Source organism: Bacillus rossius, chromosome 16, assembly GCF_032445375.1.
Source record: "Bacillus rossius redtenbacheri isolate Brsri chromosome 16, Brsri_v3, whole genome shotgun sequence".
NCBI lineage: Eukaryota > Metazoa > Arthropoda > Insecta > Phasmatodea > Bacillidae > Bacillus > Bacillus rossius.
This window is the reverse complement of record NC_086343.1, coordinates 44,625,219-44,649,327: the sequence shown is the minus strand read 5'-3', so window position 1 is coordinate 44,649,327 and position 24,109 is coordinate 44,625,219. Positions and strand designations below refer to the sequence as shown.

General features: G+C 40.3%; 1 protein-coding gene across 1 annotated transcript in view; it reads left to right on the top strand.

Moving 5' to 3' along the window:
• Nucleotides 1-20,665, top strand: part of LOC134540107 (zinc metalloproteinase nas-7-like) — a 30,624-nt gene extending 9,959 nt beyond the window's left edge. Inside the window, exons 2-6 of the mRNA XM_063382601.1 lie at nucleotides 8,259-8,435; nucleotides 11,837-11,991; nucleotides 16,686-16,833; nucleotides 18,679-18,812; nucleotides 20,547-20,665. Of these exons, the coding sequence (XP_063238671.1) occupies nucleotides 8,259-8,435; nucleotides 11,837-11,991; nucleotides 16,686-16,833; nucleotides 18,679-18,812; nucleotides 20,547-20,636 (704 nt within the window). The 3' untranslated portion in view covers nucleotides 20,637-20,665. The remainder of the gene's footprint in view (nucleotides 1-8,258; nucleotides 8,436-11,836; nucleotides 11,992-16,685; nucleotides 16,834-18,678; nucleotides 18,813-20,546) is intronic.
• Nucleotides 20,666-24,109: the final 3,444 nt, after the last annotated feature.

Here is a 24,109-nt window from a genome sequence, read left to right as displayed (position 1 = left end):
CTTTCATCAGATACACATTCCTAAAATAATTTCATTTCTAGTGATGCATTATTTTTAATTGCACGTTTCCTTTGAATAAGCACAGCAAGTTTAAAAGGAATGTTGCCTCAAATTTACATATATACGTATTACAAAAATTTAACGAACGATTGTTTCGTCAATAGGCCCTACACGTGTTATTATTACATTATAGGAAAGTTTCACAACAAATGCTGATAATCATTCGATTGTTTAATATTAGTTATATAGAATACGTTATACATAAAACATGTAAAAACGACAGTGTTCATGAATATCGTAAATAGAAAAAACCTGATATACGACAACGGGCCGGTTTTATTAAAGCTTTAAAATTGGTATTATCATTAATATCGATATTAAAGAAGGTAACATAAAAAAATCAATTTTAAAATTTGAGATATTTGCTAAATATTTTCATTGCAGGGTTTTAGGTGGTAAATGTTTTTTTGTATAATTCCAAAGCAAAATTTAGGATTGCAGTTAGCGTAGCATCGGTAGGCAACACGTAGTTCATAGTCAGCAGTCCGGAGTCGCCAGTCAAAATTACATAACATGACCAAGGGAGTATTTGATTAAACCACATCATCGCGAAAGATTTTCTGATAGGTGAAAATATTTTGGCAGCTGGCGGTCTGGCAAGTTGTTTCGGGCCGAAGCCCGGCCTAGCCTCACCACCTCCACCTCCTAGGACTGAACCCGTGAGGGTATTCCAGGAGCACTAACTTTTCTTCTTTCATCCTGATGTCACCTGGTCTTAATGGCATCAGGATGTTTGGCCTCGGATGTTCATATGCCATGTTTTTGAATGGTTAAACACCATTCGTTTGCCTCAACCAGAAACAACTTATCCATTCTGTTTGAGCCGCCGTGCCTGCAGCCAGAATATAGCTTTGTCAATTTTATAAAATACTTTGTCAGTTGCATCCATGCAGATTTTAAACACGACGGCTGATGTTAAAACTCTTCAGTCATTCCGCGTGGGATCTCTTGTATGCCATTGCTCCGGGACGGTCTGGCAGTCCGAAATGAAGTTAGATGATATCCCACTGCTCGACTGGCGACTGCTGGACTGCTGTCTGTGGAACAGTTTATCTCCGACTGCCGCCTGCCGGTTGCAAGTTGTCAAACTGCGGACTGCGCATTGTGAATAAGGTCCTAGATGCCGAAACGTCCGGCGTCGCCTCTTCGTAAGCAAAAGAAACTAAAAATTGAACATTTATATCCAAATGGTTTTATTCTGCGGGCTATAATGTCAGGCATGCAGTCCGACTGCCGGGCTCGGGTGCTTGATGAGAATGTGACGTGAGACGAGTGGAACGGTATGTGCACAGACGATAACTTTTTTCCGCAATGCGTAACACGCCAGCGCACAGAGAGGTTTAAGTGACACGAGATATTAGTATAAACACAGCGTCTTTTTTTTTTCTTATTTTAGCGGCGGCTACACATTACACGTATCTTAGTAACCTGTGGAATTCGTCAAGGTTTTACAATTAGCAGCGGCGATAATGCAATATGATACTTTTTTTGAACCGCTCTCACGGAGTTCCGTTTGTCAACTGTGAGTCTGAGCTTAGCGAGATTGACACGTGTACGTCTCCGAACGCATACACTTCCAACTTCCAGAACCGCACGTATGTTGCTAGACTCCGACGTTTATGGTTTGAATCACCGGAAAAAAACATAAAAGTATGTACTAATCGTACGGCCATTAATAACATGCAACAAATGCTATTTATGACTTATTATTCTTGTTTTCTGTATAAAAATTTTCAAATGTGTAGAGGTGTTCCCACTACAAACTATCACAGTCAGCCATGGACAGCCGGCAAAATACTATTTGTTTTAATTGTGACTATAATGACAAGCTTCTATGTCCAAATTAAACTTACACTGTCTGAAATACTGCAATATTTATGCATGTTTGCACACACCGAACAGTTTGTAGCTAATTGCTTTGGGCACCAAATTCTGCTTACCAAATAAGAACCCCCCCCCCCCCTCCAAAAAAAAAGGCTCTTCTTATTCTTACGTTCATTCACAATTGAAGTTAAAAAAAAAATACTTTTTTAAATGTTACGTGAAATTCTTTATTTCAACTTGGCGTTTTTAAAATGGTTAAATGCATATTTTGGTTAAAAGTGTTGATTGCATATAAATTTATACCATTAAAAATATTAATGGCCACATATAAAATAAAATTAATAAATACGTAACTAACAAAGCCATATAAAATCGATTTGAATATATCACTTGTATAATGAAATATTACTTATGCCCAACGATTTGGCGTTTACTTCCTTTAATGGTTTTGTTCTTCTTCCGAGGTGCATTCTGTCGTAACCTTGCCTTATGACCCCGCCTGCAGTCACGCTGAATTCTAATGTCGTTCGGCCTCAACACAACTAACTGTGGAATACGCGTGTACTCAGCCCGGTCTGGTGTCCACAGGCCCGCCCTAGCCGGGGTGAGTATTCAGTCCGGGCAAGCGAAGCACAACTGAAAGAGGACAGGAAGAAAGGCAGCGCGGAGACCCCCCTTCATCCTGCCTCGTCATCCAAGGTCAAGCGGCCGTGGCGGCGCCACATACCGGGAAGAACATTCGCGCAGCACACGTCGTAGAAATCACGGTTTTTCTCAAAATTTTCCGTTGTGACCTAGTGCAAATTATATACGCAGCGAAAGAGAAAGGATTGGTGCACGATCCAAAAGTGGTTTTACGCAATAGTAATGAAAACTGTGAGCTTGGCGTGCCTCTGAAAATACGCTAATTAGGCTTATTTAGCATGCATTTACTAATCGACTATATGTCTGAGACATCTTAAACAACTTTAGGATCATGCCCGGTACCTTAATCTCTTTTATATCCGAAATCGGTAATCGCATGTCAAATAGTTTCGATAAAAACAACTAATTGTTAAACCTCTGCAGCTCACTTTGCACTGCATGTAGGCGGGCCCCTTAAGGGGCCCGCCTCGTCAGGGGTGTATGTGTGTTAGTGAGGCGAGATGATAAGCGCGACGCTCGCTGGTGCTTCCAGCGCGGTATCGCCTCTAAGCGCAAGTCTCTGAACTGGCGCGCATTCGTCTCGTCGTCACAGGATAACTGTGAAATTTGAGCGGTGACCGTAACATTATATGGCGGAGAAATGAAGATAAAGGTATTATGCAAGCCCCTTAAGTGCTTTCAAGAATCTGTACTGATTGTTTTATGCCTAAAAATTACTCTGAAAACACGCGTTTTAGGCATTTTAACGCTTCTAAAAATACAGTTTAAAAACTTAATCCGAAATTAAAAGTACTTTTCGGTCCTCAGCGAACTCTTAAATGCTATTCGTAAATAGGCCCTACTCGGATATCTTAAGTAGTTTTGAAATCGCGTTGTTTTTCCTGAAGCTCTGCACACCGTATGTGTGCCCAGGTAGGCGGAGCACTTAAGCAGGACCTTCGAGAATAAGTCCATTGAGAGCCTTAGCACTCTAACGGCTAGACGAGTTTCTTTACCTGCGTGCTTCGGACTGTTCTGAATTAGCAACATTTTGGCTATCACATGATTTAATGGTTTGTAGCATGTTTAATAAGACAGTTGAGCGACATAGGAGGAATGTCTTCGCCAGTCTGGCTGAGAAGAGACACCCCCACTGGTCGACAGACAGGGCTACCAACATCGCCCCGGTGCACCTGCAGTCTGCATCGAACCACGGAGCCCGCAAGCAGTACTGGCCAATAACCTCCAGCTGTGCGGCAGGGACGAAGTTCTTGGCGTGAGGTGATTCCAGGGAGACTAAGTTTCAGCTGCGAAGCTGTACGTGAAATGGTCCGGGCAAAGCAGCCAGTCGTGGGGCGTGTGGTCCCGCTGAAGCAGGCCTCGAGGTCCTTGAAGGCGGCGCTGGTGGTACTCGGGGCTGCCGCCTGTGTCCTTGAGGGCGCTGTACACCTCGGGCACCAGGACACCAACTGGGCCGTGGTCTCTCAGTGGGGAGGGGGCACCTCGTCGTCGCCGTTCACACCGGACATGCCCGTGAGCACGCACTTGGCCTTCTTGTTGCCAGCAGTTGTAAATGGTCTGCAGTCGCCCGACTGTTCCCCGCCGTTTCACTCACTTCGCTCGTTCCACCGACACCACCGAGACTCGAGGCCTTACAACCTGTCAGTGACGTCACAGGCAGGAGGCGGTAGGCTCGTGGCGCGTGCACGCGTTTCCCCCGCCTTGCGTTCCGCCGCTTCTCTCATGTCACTCTTAACGACATTTTACTGAGCACGACTATTATGATAATTGCTAACGAAATTTAACTACATTCACTTAAATCAGCAGAGGATATTATAGATTATTGCACACATTGCATTAGTTGTCTTGGTATACTCCGTACAAAATTGTATTTATAAAGATTTAAAAAAAAAACACATATGAATAATTAAATAGTTTTCTTGACACACTCACCGGAGCAAAAAATTGGTTGTCTGTAAAGTCGGTTTACGGACGATAGTTTAACGTGACAACGTCATAACAAAACATCGATGAAATGATTCATCCAGAAGAAAATGAAATATCATATTCGGCCTGAGACTGAGCCGTAATAGGTTTATGCAACCAAACCATTTAGGCATTAAAAATATTATATTCTTTGAGGAAGAAATTTTTTTAAATGTTTCTATCTTTTGTATGATAAAATTTACCTCTGCATACTTTTATGAATAAAATTGAATCATTTTTATTGAATTATCACTATTTTGTATGGATACAAAGTTCAAGGTCAAGGTCAAAGTTCAATGCCAACAGTCGAGTTCAAAGGTATGGTCAACAGAAAATTATACTAACATATCGTCAGCACACAATAGCAGATGAAGACAAGGTGTCGGACATGATGTCATACCAGCTGACGTTATATGGGTAGGTACCTTGTTATTGGTGGTGGTAGGTCAGTCTGTAGGTGGCTTCTGTGGAGGAAGGATCTGTCGTTTTTTCTTACTGGTTTCTAACCAAGGACGGTAATCGATCTAATCAATCAGTATTCTAATAAGTTAATTTTTTAGTGAATTTTGAACTTTTTTCATTAAATCGGGTAATATTAAAGATTTTCAAGATGGCGTCCATAACGATAATTTTTACAGTGGTGACATAATTCAAAATGTCGCGTGTGGTGTAAAACCTTTTTATTACATTTTATTGAAATGTTTTTAATATTTTAATAATTTAGTGATTTACTCTCGCCGGAAATCGAACCGAGGACCGAAAACAATTAAGTAACTAACAATTGAAGTAGGCGATTTTTCAAATATTTTTTGGAATTTTTTCGGAATTTATACCATAAAAATTAAAGATTTTCAAGATGGCAACCGTAACGAAACATGTAACATTAATAGGATCCGATATGGTGGTCGTACCGTAAAGTGTAACGATGACATCGTACTCAACCAAATAGTGGGCGTAACGAAACATGCAACATTTATATAATATAAGATGGCGACATTAACAATGAGTGCAACAGGGGTTTTTATGTAATATTTTATTAAATTTTTATTATTCAATTCGATTAATTATTTTTTTAAAGATTTTTAAAAAATTTCCCTAATTTCTAGGATTAAAATTACGGATTTTCAAGATGGCGGACATGACGTCATACTATGTGACGATACATATACTTTTACATAAGTGGTGGGGGGAGTGAGTCTGCCAGCGACTTCCTTTGAGGAAGGATCAGTTGCCATTTTTTTGTACTTGTCGGGTTCGAACCGAGGACTAGTAAAAGTAAGTTTTTAAAATATTTTTATTAAAATTTTATTAATTAATTTTTTTATAAATTTTAACATTTTTTTATTACAATCGGAAAATAAATAAAGATTTTCAAGATGGCGGCCGTAACGGAAATCGCAACAGTGACGTCATAGTCCTAAATGATGTCAGGGGCTTAGAGCGGCTAGCTCTTAGGACCTTTAAGCAGCTTTTAGGATTTTGTGTTCTTTCTGAGGCACAAGACTTTTGAGGTTTTTCGAAACCCTGATTTTCGCATTTATGAGGAAGAAACCGAGAAATTTGTTCTCAAAACGGGAATTTTTGAGTCATTTTGAGTCATTTTTGAGGAATTTTGAGGAATTGTTGAGTCCAAGATGGCCGCCGTGACGTCAGAACAATCGGCAGGCTCCACGATTCGGCTCCAGCGCCTGGCGCCTGTCCCCGGATGCCCATTTACATACTACTCATAACCACTATAAGAAAACCTACGAATTCAGAGTTTAATGCTTGGTACTTTAAGGCTGTGATCGAAATAGTTAATTGTTGTATAGAATTTTTATTTAGTGTAATTAAACTCGGCCATCGTCAGTAAACATTTCCATACATCTACAAGTATACAAATGAACAAAGTTTATAAATGCTTCAAAATGGACTTATTACGACAACAATGTTAAAATTTATTTCTAAGGATGATTAGTATATAAGCTAACTGCAATAATTACCAATTATTAAAAATATTTCTTGCGACAATTACAAGCAGTTATTTGATTTTAACCATATTACAATATTTTCGCGTGTTTCCGAAGGTTAAAAATTACACAGCGTGAGTTTTGAGATTACTTAAATTTATTTACATCTCTAGATACAAAATATGTAATAATAAACCCTAAAATGCGTTTTCAAATAATTTTACATATAATTGGGTCACATGACGTTTTATACAAAATATGCAGTTTCGGACATGGCGTAATATTATTTATTATTACTTATTAAGTGCGTTTTAATGAATAATTTTACCATGCGGAAGATAACGGTACAAAATCATGCTTATTGCTGAAAATTATTTTAATGTAATTCCATTTGTCTACGCATGTTGTATGTTTTATAGATTTAAAACCAGATTGATTAAAACACTTAGTGATTAACAAACGGCAAAATCCCTAACTGAATATTAGCGCTATTGGCAAATAAATACTCTAAAGAGTTAATGCACAACCTACCCTGGAATATTTTGTGGGTATGAAGTGTTCCCGTGGAATTGAGTTTAACCACTCTTTTTCGAGATTGTGGAACACAACACTTGAATACCATGACACATATATCATGCTCACTCGCGACGAAAGTATTTAAAAGTAACGTACAACGCGCCGCGGAAACACCCCTGCTAAGGTCAAGGCAAGTAGCTGCACTGACCGTTACACATTCCTGAGCCTGCCCAAACAACCCTCCCTTGGCCTCTTCCCCGTGACGTCACAGGCTCCGGGCGACAGGGTGGGGAGGCCTTGAGTCTCGGTGGTGTTGGTTTCACCCGCAGACCACTATTCCTCGGGACCGAGATAGCCAGAGTCACGGCTAGGCTGCTTCCCGGGCGTATGTCTACTCTGTTTACCTCACAGCACAACTGTGCAGACAGCTCTGAGAGGCGCTAACCTCAGCTTACACCGAGAGCTCGCTGAGTAGCTCCTCTAGGTGACCTGTCTCCACGGGCCACGTTCAACAATTCCAACACAATCATGTGCGTGTTGACAGACCAACTATAGGTATGCCTAGATAAGTGTGTGTATGATTGTTTATATCAACTGACTTAGACATTGTTGTTGCATGCCCCCCACAAGAGTGGGGCTGGGTGGGCCCGGGCCTATCTCAGTGTGTGAAGTAAATATACACACTCGCTGTGGTCATTTTGAAGTAAAATAAATTTTATAAATAAAGCTTAGTTTTGACTTATAAAACAGTAACCATAATTATACCCTGTATTTTCAGGTTAAATAACTTCTTCTGAAAAGAGTGTAGGTAAGAAATAACCATGCAATTATAATGTAGCACGTGACTGTAAAGTTTTTGACGTGATAACGTCTTATAAATCGAAGAACGCCGGTTGCACGCACGAAAAAGGGTCACGTTCCTCCTGCGCCGAGCGTGCAACAACCGGCCAACCACCGTGCGAGAAAATGTTCTATAATATCAAACAGGTTAAGGCGGGCTTTTTAACAAATGTTAGTTTTTATATTTAAACAAATTATTTAAATTAAATTTGAAAATTAAAATGTTTACAATTTTTCATCAATGTTTTCTTATGACGTTATCACGTAAAATTATCGTCCGTAAACCGACTTTACAGACAACCCCCTTTTTTTTGGGGGGGGGGGGAGGGAGGTGGCCGGTTCCATTCTGGGTCCAGGGCCCGTAATCGAATGTGGGGGGCCATGTGTTGTTGACAAATCGTACACCAATGACAGCCCGAACAGGAGCTGTAGGTTTGTGGCATGGCGTGTTCTGCGCAGGCGCGCTGGCGGCTCGGCGGAAGTTGGCCCCGTGGGAGGTGAGCGGCAAGTTCGAGGGCGACATCATGCTGCCACCTGGCGTGAGCGCCGCGAACCTCAGCGCCGCCAACGGCCTGCGACACTGGCGCCCGCGCTGGCCCGGCGGCGTCGTGCCGTACCACATCGACCCCGTCTTCAGTGAGTGCTCTTTTGTGTTCTACTCGACACCAGTGCAACTCTTTCCACATCTGCAGTCTCAAACCGGTCTTCTCGGCGATTACCGTCAACAAAATTTTCATTGTTACCAAAATTAAAATTAATCTTTAAAAACACCTGTAAAGATTTTATTGTTTTATCGTGGCCCAAATAGTAATTATATATTGATACGAAATAAAATATTAAAAAAATAAATTAAAGAACTGGAATTAACCATTTTCAAGATATTTATAAAATAATTATAAATGAACTTCTCTGGCCGGTTGACTTTTAAAAGTACCCCATGTTATACTAAACGTTCTGTCGAGCAATAAAATTAAACACAGATTCTGCACTGTTAATTGTGGCTAAATATCTCTGAATGTTCAAAATGGTGGTTACTGGATACGAGCTACGTGGGAAGCCTAAGATGTACATTAAGTTCTGTCCCTGCCCGAACACGCCCGAATATTCACCTTCGGCCAACCTCGGGTTCATGTGTGTGTGTGTGTGTGTGTGTGTGTGTGTGTGTGTGTGTGTGTGTATATATATATATATATATATATATACATATATATATATATATATATATATATGTTTATTTTAATGTAGCTATACTAACCTAACTAACCGTCCATAGTGTTTAAAAGTGTTTTAATGTAGCTAACCTAACCGACCACTTTTAATATTTGAATTCATTTTTCCTGCGCAAAAATAAAACAAATCCCGAGGTTGGCCGAAGGTGAATATATTCAGGTGTGTTCGGGCAGGGACAGAACTTGATGTACATCTTAGGCTTCTCTAGCTACGCCCAGTTAAATTTAACTCAAAAACCGACCAAGTGCGAGGCAGATGCGCTCACCAAATGGTTCCATAACTACCGCACACTGCAACGATTAGCTCCAATCCGACCGCACATGGCCACATTTTATAATTTGTGGTTAAACTTTAGAGTTCGGACTATAATCACACTAAGATTTATTATTTCATATACCTATTACCGTTTTTAACAAAGGAAAAAATAAAAAAAAATTTAAAAAAAATTCAGTGGTCAAAACCGCTTTATTCGAAGATATTTATTACGCATTGTCAAGAGATACTGTATTAGAAATGAGGGCATGAACACGGGGTAAAAAGACTGTTATAGTTTCGGAGTGTTTTGAGAAACAAAGTTTACTGCAATACATATTTGTAAACAATGTTTCGAAACTTATTGTATTCTGTGTATATGTAAGTATTGTTAGCTCTCGACACATGCGAGCAGCCAGAATAAGGCAGTTCGTGCGAGAAACATGGCGTGCACCAGATTTGTTCCTTCCACTCAGTGTATTTCCATTACTTTGGTTAGCAGTAATTCTAAATGACACTTTCAAAGGGAACTGTAAGCATTTAAATGAAAAAAAAGATAAATTTTTAGGGATAAAAGTAATACATGGTAACAATACCATCTTACATTAGCTCCTCCGGTGATAATGGTGGCCTGTACAATATGCCACTTCAACTATATGATGCGTAATGTAGTGAAATTGCACAACCTTCGTGCAACCAGGTTATGCTGACCGCACAGAGAGCCGTCAGTGCTGTGACGAGTACAGGCTCGGTGCTGGTGTCCCAGCTGACGTGCTTGTCCCATGCACCGCGCAAAGGGCCGTCAGCGCTGTGACGAGTACAGGCTCGGTGCTGGTGTCCCAGCTGACGTGCTTGTCCCATGCACCGCGCAAAGGGCCGTCAGCGCTGTGACGAGTACAGGCTCGGTGCTGGTGTCCCAGCTGACGTGCTTGTCCCATGCACCGCGCAAAGGGCCGTCAGCGCTGTGACGAGTACAGGCTCGGTGCTGGTGTCCCAGCTGACGTGCTTGTCCCATGCACCGCGCAAAGGGCCGTCAGCGCTGTGACGAGTACAGGCTCGGTGCTGGTGTCCCAGCTGACGTGCTTGTCCCATGCACCGCGCAAAGGGCCGTCAGCGCTGTGACGAGTACAGGCTCGGTGCTGGTGTCCCAGCTGACGTGCTTGTCCCATGCACCGCGCAAAGGGCCGTCAGCGCTGTGACGAGTACAGGCTCGGTGCTGGTGTCCCAGCTGACGTGCTTGTCCCATGCACCGCGCAAAGGGCCGTCAGCGCTGTGACGAGTACAGGCTCGGTGCTGGTGTCCCAGCTGACGTGCTTGTCCCATGCACCGCGCAAAGGGCCGTCAGCGCTGTGACGAGTACAGGCTCGGTGCTGGTGTCCCAGCTGACGTGCTTGTCCCATGCACCGCGCAAAGGGCCGTCAGCGCTGTGACGAGTACAGGCTCGGTGCTGGTGTCCCAGCTGACGTGCTTGTCCCATGCACCGCGCAAAGGGCCGTCAGCGCTGTGACGAGTACAGGCTCGGTGCTGGTGTCCCAGCTGACGTGCTTGTCCCATGCACCGCGCAAAGGGCCGTCAGCGCTGTGACGAGTACAGGCTCGGTGCTGGTGTCCCAGCTGACGTGCTTGTCCCATGCACCGCGCAAAGGGCCGTCAGCGCTGTGACGAGTACAGGCTCGGTGCTGGTGTCCCAGCTGACGTGCTTGTCCCATGCACCGCGCAAAGGGCCGTCAGCGCTGTGACGAGTACAGGCTCGGTGCTGGTGTCCCAGCTGACGTGCTTGTCCCATGCACCGCGCAAAGGGCCGTCAGCGCTGTGACGAGTACAGGCTCGGTGCTGGTGTCCCAGCTGACGTGCTTGTCCCATGCACCGCGCAAAGGGCCGTCAGCGCTGTGACGAGTACAGGCTCGGTGCTGGTGTCCCAGCTGACGTGCTTGTCCCATGCACCGCGCAAAGGGCCGTCAGCGCTGTGACGAGTACAGGCTCGGTGCTGGTGTCCCAGCTGACGTGCTTGTCCCATGCACCGCGCAAAGGGCCGTCAGCGCTGTGACGAGTACAGGCTCGGTGCTGGTGTCCCAGCTGACGTGCTTGTCCCATGCACCGCGCAAAGGGCCGTCAGCGCTGTGACGAGTACAGGCTCGGTGCTGGTGTCCCAGCTGACGTGCTTGTCCCATGCACCGCGCAAAGGGCCGTCAGCGCTGTGACGAGTACAGGCTCGGTGCTGGTGTCCCAGCTGACGTGCTTGTCCCATGCACCGCGCAAAGGGCCGTCAGCGCTGTGACGAGTACAGGCTCGGTGCTGGTGTCCCAGCTGACGTGCTTGTCCCATGCACCGCGCAAAGGGCCGTCAGCGCTGTGACGAGTACAGGCTCGGTGCTGGTGTCCCAGCTGACGTGCTTGTCCCATGCACCGCGCAAAGGGCCGTCAGCGCTGTGACGAGTACAGGCTCGGTGCTGGTGTCCCAGCTGACGTGCTTGTCCCATGCACCGCGCAAAGGGCCGTCAGCGCTGTGACGAGTACAGGCTCGGTGCTGGTGTCCCAGCTGACGTGCTTGTCCCAGGCACAGCGCAGAGAGCCGTCATCACGAGGGCGCTGGAGGAGTTCCACGAGAAGTCGTGCATCAGGTTCCGGCCCTTCCAGCCCTCGGACCGCGACTTTGTGTACGTGTCCGGTGAGCCGACCGGCTGCTGGGCCTACGTTGGCCGCCTCAACGGGGTGAGTGTCGCTCTCTGCTGCCGGCCACGTGTCGTCAGTCTGTACTCTGCTCCGACACATCACTCGTGTCACCCTGTTTTCTTGTATCCGATTACTCTCTTGCTGTTTCAATAAACATGTATCTCATGCTGTTGTGATTTCTTAGGTCTCGTAATCTTAACGTGGTATGTCAGAACTATATCAGTAATAATTAGTCTCTAAGGGCCGTATTCCAAGACACAAAAATAAGGGTTTATATGTTGAATATGCAATACCTGTACCCTAACCATATTCCAAGTGCACGATAGGACACGGCCAGTCCCTTATTTTTAGGGCACTGATTTTTGGTGTCCTATCTGTTGCCGATTTGATCCATAACTGTATATATATATATATATATATATATATATATATATATATATATTTTCCTTTTTAATGAACTATAACGGAACTTTTACGATTACAATTTCCCCCCTCCCCCCTAATATCTTAAAAAACAGCAAACATAAATACGGTCAGAAATTCATCGTTTATTCTTGTATAACCAAAATTAAATATTTTATTTCACATTATAATTCCATAGTTTTAAAAAATAAGCTAAAATTACGATGGATTCCACGAAGTACAACTGTTTATAGCCTCGCACAAGTCCTCGTTTATTAAAACGGCAGCCGATATGATACCTTACAGGGGTTCAGTTAGGACACGTTTTGGAATATGACCCGAGAGTTAGGGTACGGAATTTGTCCAACAAGGCAGTGCATATTCGCTACCTTACTCAAACGTCTTGGAATACCGCCCTAAGCATTTAATTTTTCGTAAAATCAGGAATCTATATCGCAGTAAGACTTTCTGTAACGATTTTGTGATCCAACGTTTAAAGTTTTATATCTAAAGTGCTTTAAACAGTGGTTTCGTAATTACCTTTATAATAAAGTAGCTGGATACTCAAACCACTCTGGAATATGTCCTGTGATGCAAGTAAATAGTGTCTAGTCAGATCAGCTAAAGTTTTGATATCTCGTTTAGAAAGTTATTTTAATTTGAAAGGTAGTAAAAATTAAATTGGCAGTTTTTAACATTTTTCTCTGGGAAATTTCAGAGGGTGGCAACCAAAATAAAAAACATAATGAAGTATTACACAGCAAAATGAGCAAGAAAAATGATACAAGAAAATAGACAACATTAAAAACATCAACATTGACACCAATAAGATGGTAAAATTGACAACCAAATAGACCACAACACAAAACATAACTTACATAATAAATTAGGCAGTATTATTTACAGCAATGCAATTAACAAAAAATAAATAACAAAATAAACAAGTGAACCGTTTATTTTAAACCTTAAAATAGGCAATAAACAAAATGTAAATTAGTAACATTAAAACAACATAAAACAAGAAGGCGTAACTAAACTGGGCAGTAATATGTGCACGAATATAAACAAACATATATTACAATTTAATAGGCATTAAAACTGACATAAAAAAAGGACAACAGCATAAACATTAAAAACGAAATCAACAAAAATGGACATAAACCGACATAATTTAAGTGGACAAGAAAATAAACATATATATATAATAATTTCAATTCCAGCTGTTCAAGAATTAGAAACACCTTACCTGGTGTTTGACCCGACACTCGAACTAGAGACAGTTCACACCAACTACTGTAGAGACAGTTCACACACACTACTCTAGAGACAGTTCACACCCAGTACTTCTGTCATAACGCCCCTCAGGCTGGTGCCTGCAGCGAGTCTGTGCTCTGGGTGGCAGGCAGGTTGTACATCTTGGCTTGTAACCACAATCAACTTCCCAAAGCTTCTACTGTTTTGATTCTTTGTCAATTACATCAGCCACCAACAGAGCTTCAATAGTTTGGTTTACTAATTACATTATGCTATATTCTCAACTTAAGTACATGAAGCCATTTCTAGGTTTGTAAAATCTTTCTCAATTTTTGGCTGGTAGAGCCATCCTCGTATTGTAGAAGTTCTTGTAAGTTGAATTTAAGTAATTGTTTGTTAGTATGTCTAGAGCTGCCAACTGATAAGAGAAGGTGTGATTTAGAAGGCTTCATTCATGTCCTTGTTCCGCTGTGGAAATTTTCACTGCTTTGTGCCAAATAACTATACCATGACCAATGTAACATATAAATCTATATTCATTTCATTTCATCTCCTGGTGACAAAAGTAGGCCAGATCACGGTCTATGGGCCCGCATTCTCTGAACGACTCATGCGTTGGCAGAGGACGTCTCTTGTGGCGCAGTCGGAGCGCTGAGAATTCGATGTTGATGCAATATTGTCCTGCGAAGAATAGTGTCCTTCGGTAAGTGTTAGTTGCGAGACTCGCAAGAAGACAGTGCTTAGGGGAAAGGTCGGTTATTGAGTGCAAGAACAAAATATATTATAATAACATTTTTGCATAATTATAATACTGATAAAACACATAGTTATGTAGATCTAAAATAAATACCATCTAAATATGTTATACTAAAGGTTCGTTAAATTAGCAGTCTAATATGCGCACATTTATATCATGTAGGTACCGGTTGGGGAAGCTATACTTCTTTAGGGGATTATGGAAAAAGGCAACGAAATCTTGACTGGAAGATGGCAGACCCACATGTATGAACATAAACCTATGTATAGTCACTTTTATAAAAATTAGGGGACATACCAAACATACTGGTGAAACTTTGTGATAGTGAAACTGTTGTGTCATGGGACTACGGGAGTACCGTACCGACAGACTACAAGCTGCGACAAGCGACGAGACAATGCTGTACCGTAAACTTCTGTTACTTATTGCAAAGTAATTTGTGTGTGAGGAACATCAGAGAATTAAAATAAATTCGAAGGAAAAGAGTTGTTTGATTCGATTCATTTGGTAAATGTTTTTTTTTTTATTATTTTACTTTAGTGTAAAATCATAACATTCACAGCACAATACATTAACCATGTACCTACTTGTATTTATATTTTTCGATATCATGATATCTAAGGATACAAATAATTACATTAATCAATGTTAACTACTTGGAATGAAATTTATCCAGCAAATACAAGTGTTACCTATACAAAAATTTAATATTACTAGTAATTCTCAGAATAAATCTTATATATAATTAATGTCTGTGTGTTCGTGTTCAATGCGCACATGCATCGTTCATCTAATTGTATTTAATCTTTGCACATTTGACCTTTAAAACAAGGGGAAGTTTATTGTCTAGGGGCGGTATTCCAAGATGTTTGAGTGAGGTAGCGAATATGCACTGCCTTGTTGGGCAACTGCCATACCCTAAATCTCGGGTCATATTCCAAAACGTGTCCTAACTGAACCCCTGTAAGGTATCAGATCGGCAGCCGTTTTAATAAACGAGGGCTTGTGCGAGGCTATAAACAGTTGACCTTCGTGGAATTCATCGTAATTTTAGCTTATTTTTTAAAACTATGGAATTATAATGTGAAATAAAATATTTAATTTTGGTTGTACAAGAATAAACGATGAATTTTTGGCCGTATTTATTTTTATGTTTTTTAAGATATTAGGGGGGAAAATTGTAATCGTAAAAGTTCCGTTAAAGTTCATTAAAAAGGAAAATATATATATACAGTTATGGATCAAATCGGCAACAGATAGGACACCAAAAATCAGACGAGACAGGTATTGCATATTCAACACCTAAACCCTTATTTTTGTGTCTTGGAATACGGTCCTAGATGAGATTTCGCTGAAACAAAAACTTAAAGCACAATTTAATTATTCTTGGTGAAATCTCGCCATTCCATCGTTATTAGTACAGCCTAACCTCGAAAGAATGCGCGCTATTAACCAAATATGAATTCACTGCAGATAGACTATAAGATTTAAAACGTCTTTGAAAGAAATTTTTCACATCACCAACTTCGCATTTCTGTTAATTAAATAAGTAACTGGTAATATTCTAACAAATAATGGGTTTCAATTTTAGAATACATCGTTTTATACGAGAAAATAAGTTTATGGGCAACATCTTAAATTGGAAATAAATAAATAAAAATAACGTTTATCTTATTATTGGCGGGAACGAAACATTGGACAATATTGGACAGGAAATCTTCGTGATGGTAGTTACCATACTGTCTAGGTGAGATTCTGATAAAACCAAACCCTAAAGCAGAATTTATTTATTCTTTATAAAATTTTGTTATTGCATTGATAACTTATAGTTCATCCGATCTCTATGAAATTTTTCACGGTTTACCTTTGAAACCATGGTGGTATTAGTCTATAGAATGGTGGTCTGTTCTGAAGTACCTGATATTGTAGCTGTATAATGGCTAAAAATAATGCTATAAATTTGTTTAATATCTTAAAAATAAATCACTAGGAAGAATTGTAAATATGCCATCATGTAGAGAATATTGCTTAAGAAAAATAATATCAACACATCTGCAAGAAATTAGGGTACACTTGAATTCTTAATTCTCATTAGACCAACAATCGTGGACCAAAGCAAATTTCATCAATAATGCGGGCCTATTAAGAACCATTAATCTCTCAGCGACTAATGTTGATAGTCCTTACAAGTAAGTATTCTGTGTATACTTAGAGACAAGCGAGAATGAAGAATACATACGTCAGTATACCAAGTCTTCAAGTGAAGGTTCTGTTGTTCGGCCCAGGCTTGCTGGCTGTCAGGAAGGCCCTCTGTGCGCAGGGCCAACTGCTGAACCTGCAGAGGAACGGCTGTGTGCATCACGGTGTGGTGGTGCACGAGTTCCTGCATGCGCTGGGCTTCTACCACCAGCAGAGCGCCACCGAGCGCGACGACTACGTGCGGGTGCTATGGGAGAACATCGAGGCCGGTGAGCTGCAGTCTTTCCACACTGTCTCCCCCTGTGAAGCATTACTACATGAACACTGCGAGAAACACACTTTTATTATGGGTTGATGATGTTTGGATAGATTAATGTGTATTTGAGACATTCTGTTTACAATTCAGTTATCTTTATCATGTTGCCATGGTAAGTCGCTACATCGAGAACATGATGTGCCAGCATGTTTAGTCTTTCAAGCGTTAGTTTCGTAGTATTTTTGTTTATTCCATCAGTGTATGTTGGATGTACTTGTATCAATTTCGAGTATTGTTAATTCTGAGCTTAAATGGCATGTTCAAACTTTTTTTTTTTTTTTTCATTTTCTTGTGCAGTCAGTACAAACATTTAAATATATTAGTTGTGAAGCGTTCTTGTGTTCTTTACATGATTGGAAAGTTATATGTTTTGTCATAGTACGCAGTGTTCGTCAGTGTCACAGACCTCTCATTTGTCCTATGTCACCATCCTTTGTCCTTAGTGTTCAGAGACAGCGACCTCTCCTTTGTGTGATGCCGCTGCATTTGGCCTTTGTGTTTCATCTCTGCCGCTGCCTTTTGTGTGTTGCCTCGTCGCTACCTTTGTCCTTTGTGTGATTTCACCACCATGCTTTGTCCTTTGTGTTGATTGAAGAAATATTTCATCTTTCTGAACATAAAACACCGCATGACAGATGTTCAGTAGGCATTGTGCCTTAGGCTTATTGATGGGCGGGTTGGATGTGCGCCGGACCTCGCACACGCTGCGAAGATGGACCTGATAAAAAAGGACTTATTTCTTGCAACTGCTCATGAACTTGTTTCAATGAAAGCAAGTTTTTATACAAGTTATCTTTTTGTGGAAGATGCAGTGGACACAACTTCTCTGTTGAATCTCATGCACCTCGCATTATTTAATCTAGAAACTATTATGTAGCGATAGCCCCAGTGAGATCCCTTAGTACTAATGAGAGAGTGAAAGTCTTAAAAGGGCAAACAAAAAATATTTCACCTGGGAATTCACATGTTGCTTTATCAAAACAAAATGTTACTACATTTCACTGAAAACCCTAGGGATTGAGCGAATTTTGGCAACCTGTTCACCACACTTGTAAAAATGAATACGAGCCTCTCAGATTTAGAGAGACTGGTGTACCTTAAAACATCCATAGGTGAAGAACCGCTTCAGTGCTACACTGCAGAAAATTAATGTAAACCTAAATGATTCCTCAAACTACTTATTGGCCATTACTAAAACATATACTTATTAACCTCTGCTCATTTTGAAGCTACTCTGCAGACACCATTTGCATCAGCTCCAGATCGTATTAATTTATATATATATATATATATATATATATATATATATAAACATACATAAAGTCTTACTTTGCAATAACACAGGTGGACATATTTTTCTACTTCATTCTGTTGGTATAAAAGGTTTGAAAGGGATTTTAAAGTAAGTTTCACTATCATCAAAACAACTGCAAAATTAATTGAGAGATCAAAGTACATACCCAGTATTTATTTGAAATTATGAGTAAGATATATCGCCCTGCTCCTATTTTGATTTTTTCTTTTAGCTTTATACCTAATAAAGTGGTTATTTGATAAAACTCTGCTTACAAAATCTGGTTCCAGCCATTTTGCTTTCAGATGTCTATAAATTGGCAAAATCACGCAGGGATCTTTAAAACCAGCCAGAATGATTCCTCCTTTTTCATTTGTTTGGAGTGTTCACCCTCCTCAGTGACCCTGCTCGACAAGATGTAACCCTAGAGAATAAATATATCTAAGTTCTGGGAGCCTATGTGATGGAAATAATGAGACCTCCTCCAATATTGAATTTTTTCAGGCATGGAACATAACTTCGACAAGTATAGCGAGTCCTTCATCACCAACTACAACACCACATATGACTTCCAGAGTGTGATGCACTACAGCGCCACGGCCTTCACCAAGAACGGCCTGCCCACACTCGAGGCTCTGGTAAGACCTGGGCTTTAACAACTGGTGACTAATTTAATATAATGTCCTGATGCTCATATGGGATTTTTGGATGTATCTCGCATATTTGCGTGACAAGATCTAATTTCATCCGAAATTTTTGTTAATGTAATAAAAGGAATAGAATTATATAATCTTTTTAACAGTTCCATTGGAAAGACTATTATATATATTTATTTTTTATTTATTTACATGCTAGAGAAAATAATCACCGAGTTATTAACCAGATACTCCAAACAACTTTTCCCCAGATAAATGCTGAATAATTCATTATAACGATACCTAACTGGAATGTAGAATGTGCCCTACCTTCTAGGAAAACAGATGTTTGTAATCAATACTTGTCGCGACTTTGGGTTAAACTAAGATACAGTCCTTTCATGTTAAGTTAATTTGTGACATAAAATGTTGTTGATACTCGAATGTTTACTACTTACCTACATTTATAGCTAACTTAGCTGGAGACAAAAGATTATTATGCATGTATGGTCAACTCATGTAAGTCCTCTGAACACACATATCTGTCATTGAAAAGATTGTGACCAGCTGCAGTTCTGTGTTAGAACATTTTTTCGGTTATTAAAAATATGTGAGACAGTGGTGTGTGGTGGAGTTATTGTGTGGGTAAGCTGTCTCACACATCCCCGACCTTAAGGCGGGGGGTCCAGGGGCAATTTGGATTTCTAGGTCAAAATGGGGCTATTTTTGCAGTTTTCCTGGTAGAAGTATAAAATGCACTTGGCTAGCAAAAACGTTTTCCAAGTAATGGGCAGCCTGTTAACCACTCATTTTTCGAATATAAATTACAATTAAAATGTCTAACAAAATATTTTCCGGTTGGTTTTATGTGTAAATCAGGAGTCGGTATCCCCAATGCCAAAAACATTTTTTTTTATCTTCAAAAGAAAAATAATTAATATCAGTACTCAAAAAATTGCAAACAACACAGTGGCTGTGATCTCGGCTGGGGCTGGATTGAGAATCCTGCTCCATCCCGGACAGCATACGTTGCGGAACTCACAGCTTACCTACCTTGTTGGCACATGGACGGCAGTCGCAGATGAAGTTTACATTCTCACTGGCTAGCACTTAAAACGAAAACAGTAAACACCAAAACAGAATAAAATGTTCTTAAAACGGACACTGTTGCGCAATGGAAACTTGCCTTATAAATTGTAAAAATAAAATTTGTACCTGTATTTGTATGTTGCACGACACAACGCAACTTCTGCCTGCCGACGCGCGCACACACAGCTAAGGGCTAAGGCCAGCTGCTCTGGCTACAGCGGGCCTTGAGCGAACATTACCGAAGTAGTCTCACGAAATACGCGAACCCTTTCCCCACTCCCCCTCCTTCAAGCCTCTTCAACCGCCCGGCTTTCACGTTCGTCAATGTCGCAAGCTTGAAAGGCTCTCGTCAATCTAGCATAATTTTTTTTCTTGCGAATGAGAAACGGCTGAAGAGACGTCAGAAAATTATGCAATTCCTAACAGAAACTGCAGCAGTTGGCTATTTCTCGAGCATGCAAAGACACAAGTATGGTGGACATATTTATTTGTCATTGAATGCTCATGTCATGTCAGCTGACACAATTACCGATTTCTAAACATTATTGATGTTTTATTTCGTAAGATGTAAATTGTAAAAGCAGTTTGTTCTCAACATTTAAATGCGGTAACTAGCCATCGTTCTAACGTAGTTATTCTATGTTGCAGGTGCCTGGAGTGACTACAATGGGCCAGTATGATGGAATGACAGACATCGATATCGTGAAGCTCCAAAGAATGTACGGCTGCATGGACTGAATACATGGCAATAAAAATGCTTCAGTGATTTCCGGCTCTTTTGTAATTTTTTTTTATTTAATATTATAGCAACCAAAAAAAATCATGAAATAGTTATCTAAAAATATCAGTTAAAATTTACGTCATACATATAGCTAAATCTATCATGGACAACATTAAAATCGCGTTTTCTTTTGTATTCTATTACATGGTGGCAAAAAGCTGTTATAAATTGTAAATATATGTATTATAAACATTAAATTTTTGTGTCATCCAAATGAAATGTGATGAGATATATTTCAATGCGTCCTGCTAAATTCCAGTTAGCGTTGGTTAGTCGTTAACAGGAAATCAGAATGAATGTGTGAGTTTAAGGGGTGCTTTTTTTCGTTCGTGGAGACAATCACCCTGGTGACTGGTTATGGGAGGTGCGTGTAGAGAAAGCTGGTGACAACTGGCTCGCTCTAAAGTGAAACTGCAAAACGTCAACCCGCATAGACTCAAGTTCTTAAGAGGAGAGAAGAGGTCGCATCGTGCGTGAATAACGAGAATATAAAAACAATAATAGTAGCTGAACGATTCGACAGAATTCGATGGAGATGATTTTGTTGGATAGATATTTTCATTACAGAGAACTATATGTACAGAAATAGTTAATACAGTGTATAGTTTAAAAACAATTGTAAACATTTTTATATAAAATAAGGACTTAAAACCAAAAATAAACAAATATAAAAATATTGGTTGTAAAATTATTAAAATCACATAAGAAAAGGCTCTGTGACAATCATATCTTAGAACGATATACGTTGCAATGATTTTATTGTACAGCTGCTTAAAATAATGTTTAAATAAATTGAAACTAGGTATCTTAAAATTTAAATATATTACGATTATAAGATTAAGTTACTTTAAAGGCTTTACTTCTGTGATTTTAATAAATTTAAGCCATTTTTTTTTCATAATTATTTTTTTATTTCAAGCCTGTATTTTATGAAAGACTGTTTGGAATTTTAATTTTTTACTGAATTGACTATTTCTGTACAATCAAGTCTCCATAATTAAAATATATAAGCCGATAGAACAACCCCCATCGAGTTCTGTCAAATTGCACTGGGCGCATGGCAAGGCATGTCCCCGGTGGTTTCTCGGCGACCTACACGCCTTCTATCTCCTCCGTTCCCACCCCACCCTTCACCCACCCCTTCTGCCGCGCATGCGCACATGAGTGTTTGTAGGGCTTATATATATGACTGTATGCCATGTAGAGGAGGGTTGTTACAGCAATTTTCGGTATCTGTTCCAACCTGATACTGATACAGTAATGTACCTAGTTACAAGTCTCTGATACTTTTGTATCAGAGCAGTAGCGGTGTCAGGAAGCGACAAGGTATCAGCATTCTCGTTACAGGGTACACATCCTCCGTGCCGTCATCACCAGCGTAAAAAGGTATCGGTGACTCTGATACATTATTTATCACGCCCGGTAATTCTCTAATTCTGTTACTCTCATGCCCGCCTGATACAGCCAGTATCAATCAGTTCAACATTCACTGCAGTTCGTCCTGGCCGTGTATTACCACGTACATTGTTGCGGGCTGTCATGCTTTGTAGTTAGTATCTTTATAGTGAAATAAGGAATGGATAAGTTCAAGAAAAAGACTTCATTTGTGTGTAATTTTTTTACGGAAAATAATGAGTTTGCTAATTGTAATTTGTGTAAACAAAAACTGAGTTATAAATCATCATCAACTAATCTAAAGAAACATTTGAAACGTAAACATTGATATAGTATGCTCACTAATGTACGTATCTGTTTTTTTTATTTTTTATTTTTGATAAAATCGTAATCTTTTAATGTATGAAAACACTAGTTACTAATCGTTTTCGAAAAAAAAAAGTCCATATGTTGATTACATCTGTTATTAGTGTCAACTGAGAATTTATTTGCATTTTCATAGCTGTTAGGTGCACAAATATAAATATTATATCTTGTATTAATGTACTTTTTAATATTAAAATTTCATTAGTTTTATTATTGAACGAGACTGTGCACGCACTGCGCACTGAGCGTACTTTGATGTGGGACAATAACCAAACGACTCGTAACAATTTCGCTTTGCGCCTCTCCTTCAACGCCTTCCCCTGCGCTTCCTTCCCTACATTATTTCCCTTCTTTATCCCTTATTCGTCGTTCCTGCTCCCTCCCCTTTCACAAGCTCCGCCCAAGTGACAGTCATCTGCGAACGGGTTCTGTGCTCATTGGCCGTGGTGTTGTTCCAGGCGAATTCTGAACTGATACTAAAGTACTTGATACTTTTCAAGTGTACTCGTTTGCCGTTCCTGATACAGGCGCGTATCAGTAACAAAGTATCAGGTTGATACTTTACGACCCACCTCTAATACAATGGCCTCGGCCTTATTACCGTCACTCAGGTCGTGTGGTGCCGGTCGCGTCGCAGCTGAGGTTTCATGGCTAACATGCAGTCTCTGCTTGATTGCTTGGCCAGTACGTGGTGGTCATACTCGTCAAGTCATATCTTATTGTTGTTCTGTTCATGTGTTTCTAATTTAACATCTCGGCCTTTCACCTTCTGAATTTCTTCTGACCTTACTGTGGCTTATGTCTGCGGGCGGACGTAAGTTTAACTTTCCCCACTTTCTTGCCAAGACTAATGTTATATAGTTCAGTACCCGGCAGTCACCAGTTTAAGAGTCGTATTTATACGGTGTTCTCCATTGGACTCAGCCCCCTCACACCCTGTCTATTCTGGAGTCCTTTTTGAAGAGTTAGTTTCATTATCTTGGTGTTGAGTCATGTGTAATTGGACTCGACATTTTTTCTGTTTACCACTTTAGTGGGGTGAGTGCGCGGACTGTATAATAATTTGTAAAGTTATTTATCTTTAGCAATCCTACTGTTAGTTCCTTTTGTATTTATTGTTTTAACTTCCATGTATTCTCATGCTAGGTCCGTAATTTTTTGACGTTAAGATTATGTATTCATCCTAGTTCACACTGGTTTATAAAGTTAATTTTGTCAAGCCATAGTTATCAGAATGTGCTGCATAATATGTATGACACAACCTTGTAACGAGTTTGAGGGGGGCGTTCTTCCTCTCTGCAACGTTATAATGTGTCCGTAACGTTATAATTTGTGTTGTATTTGAAAGTGGTTTTGCATAGGCCATACCTGGCTCAAAAATTATTGAAGAAGAGCTTTTATTGGTTTACCCAGTGTAGTCATTGTACCTGCTACATTTACTATCCTGTACCTGCATTTCATTAATGAAATTTTAAATATTTTTGTTTATTATTATATATGCAAATCCCAGACTTAAAAACTTCTCTGCAGCCATGTAACAACATCAAGATTGCCATCTATATATATATATATATATATATATATATATATATATATATATATATATATATTACTGCGCAAGTTTGTAACCTATTGGGTTCCTCGGGCTACACAACACATTGCAAAAGAG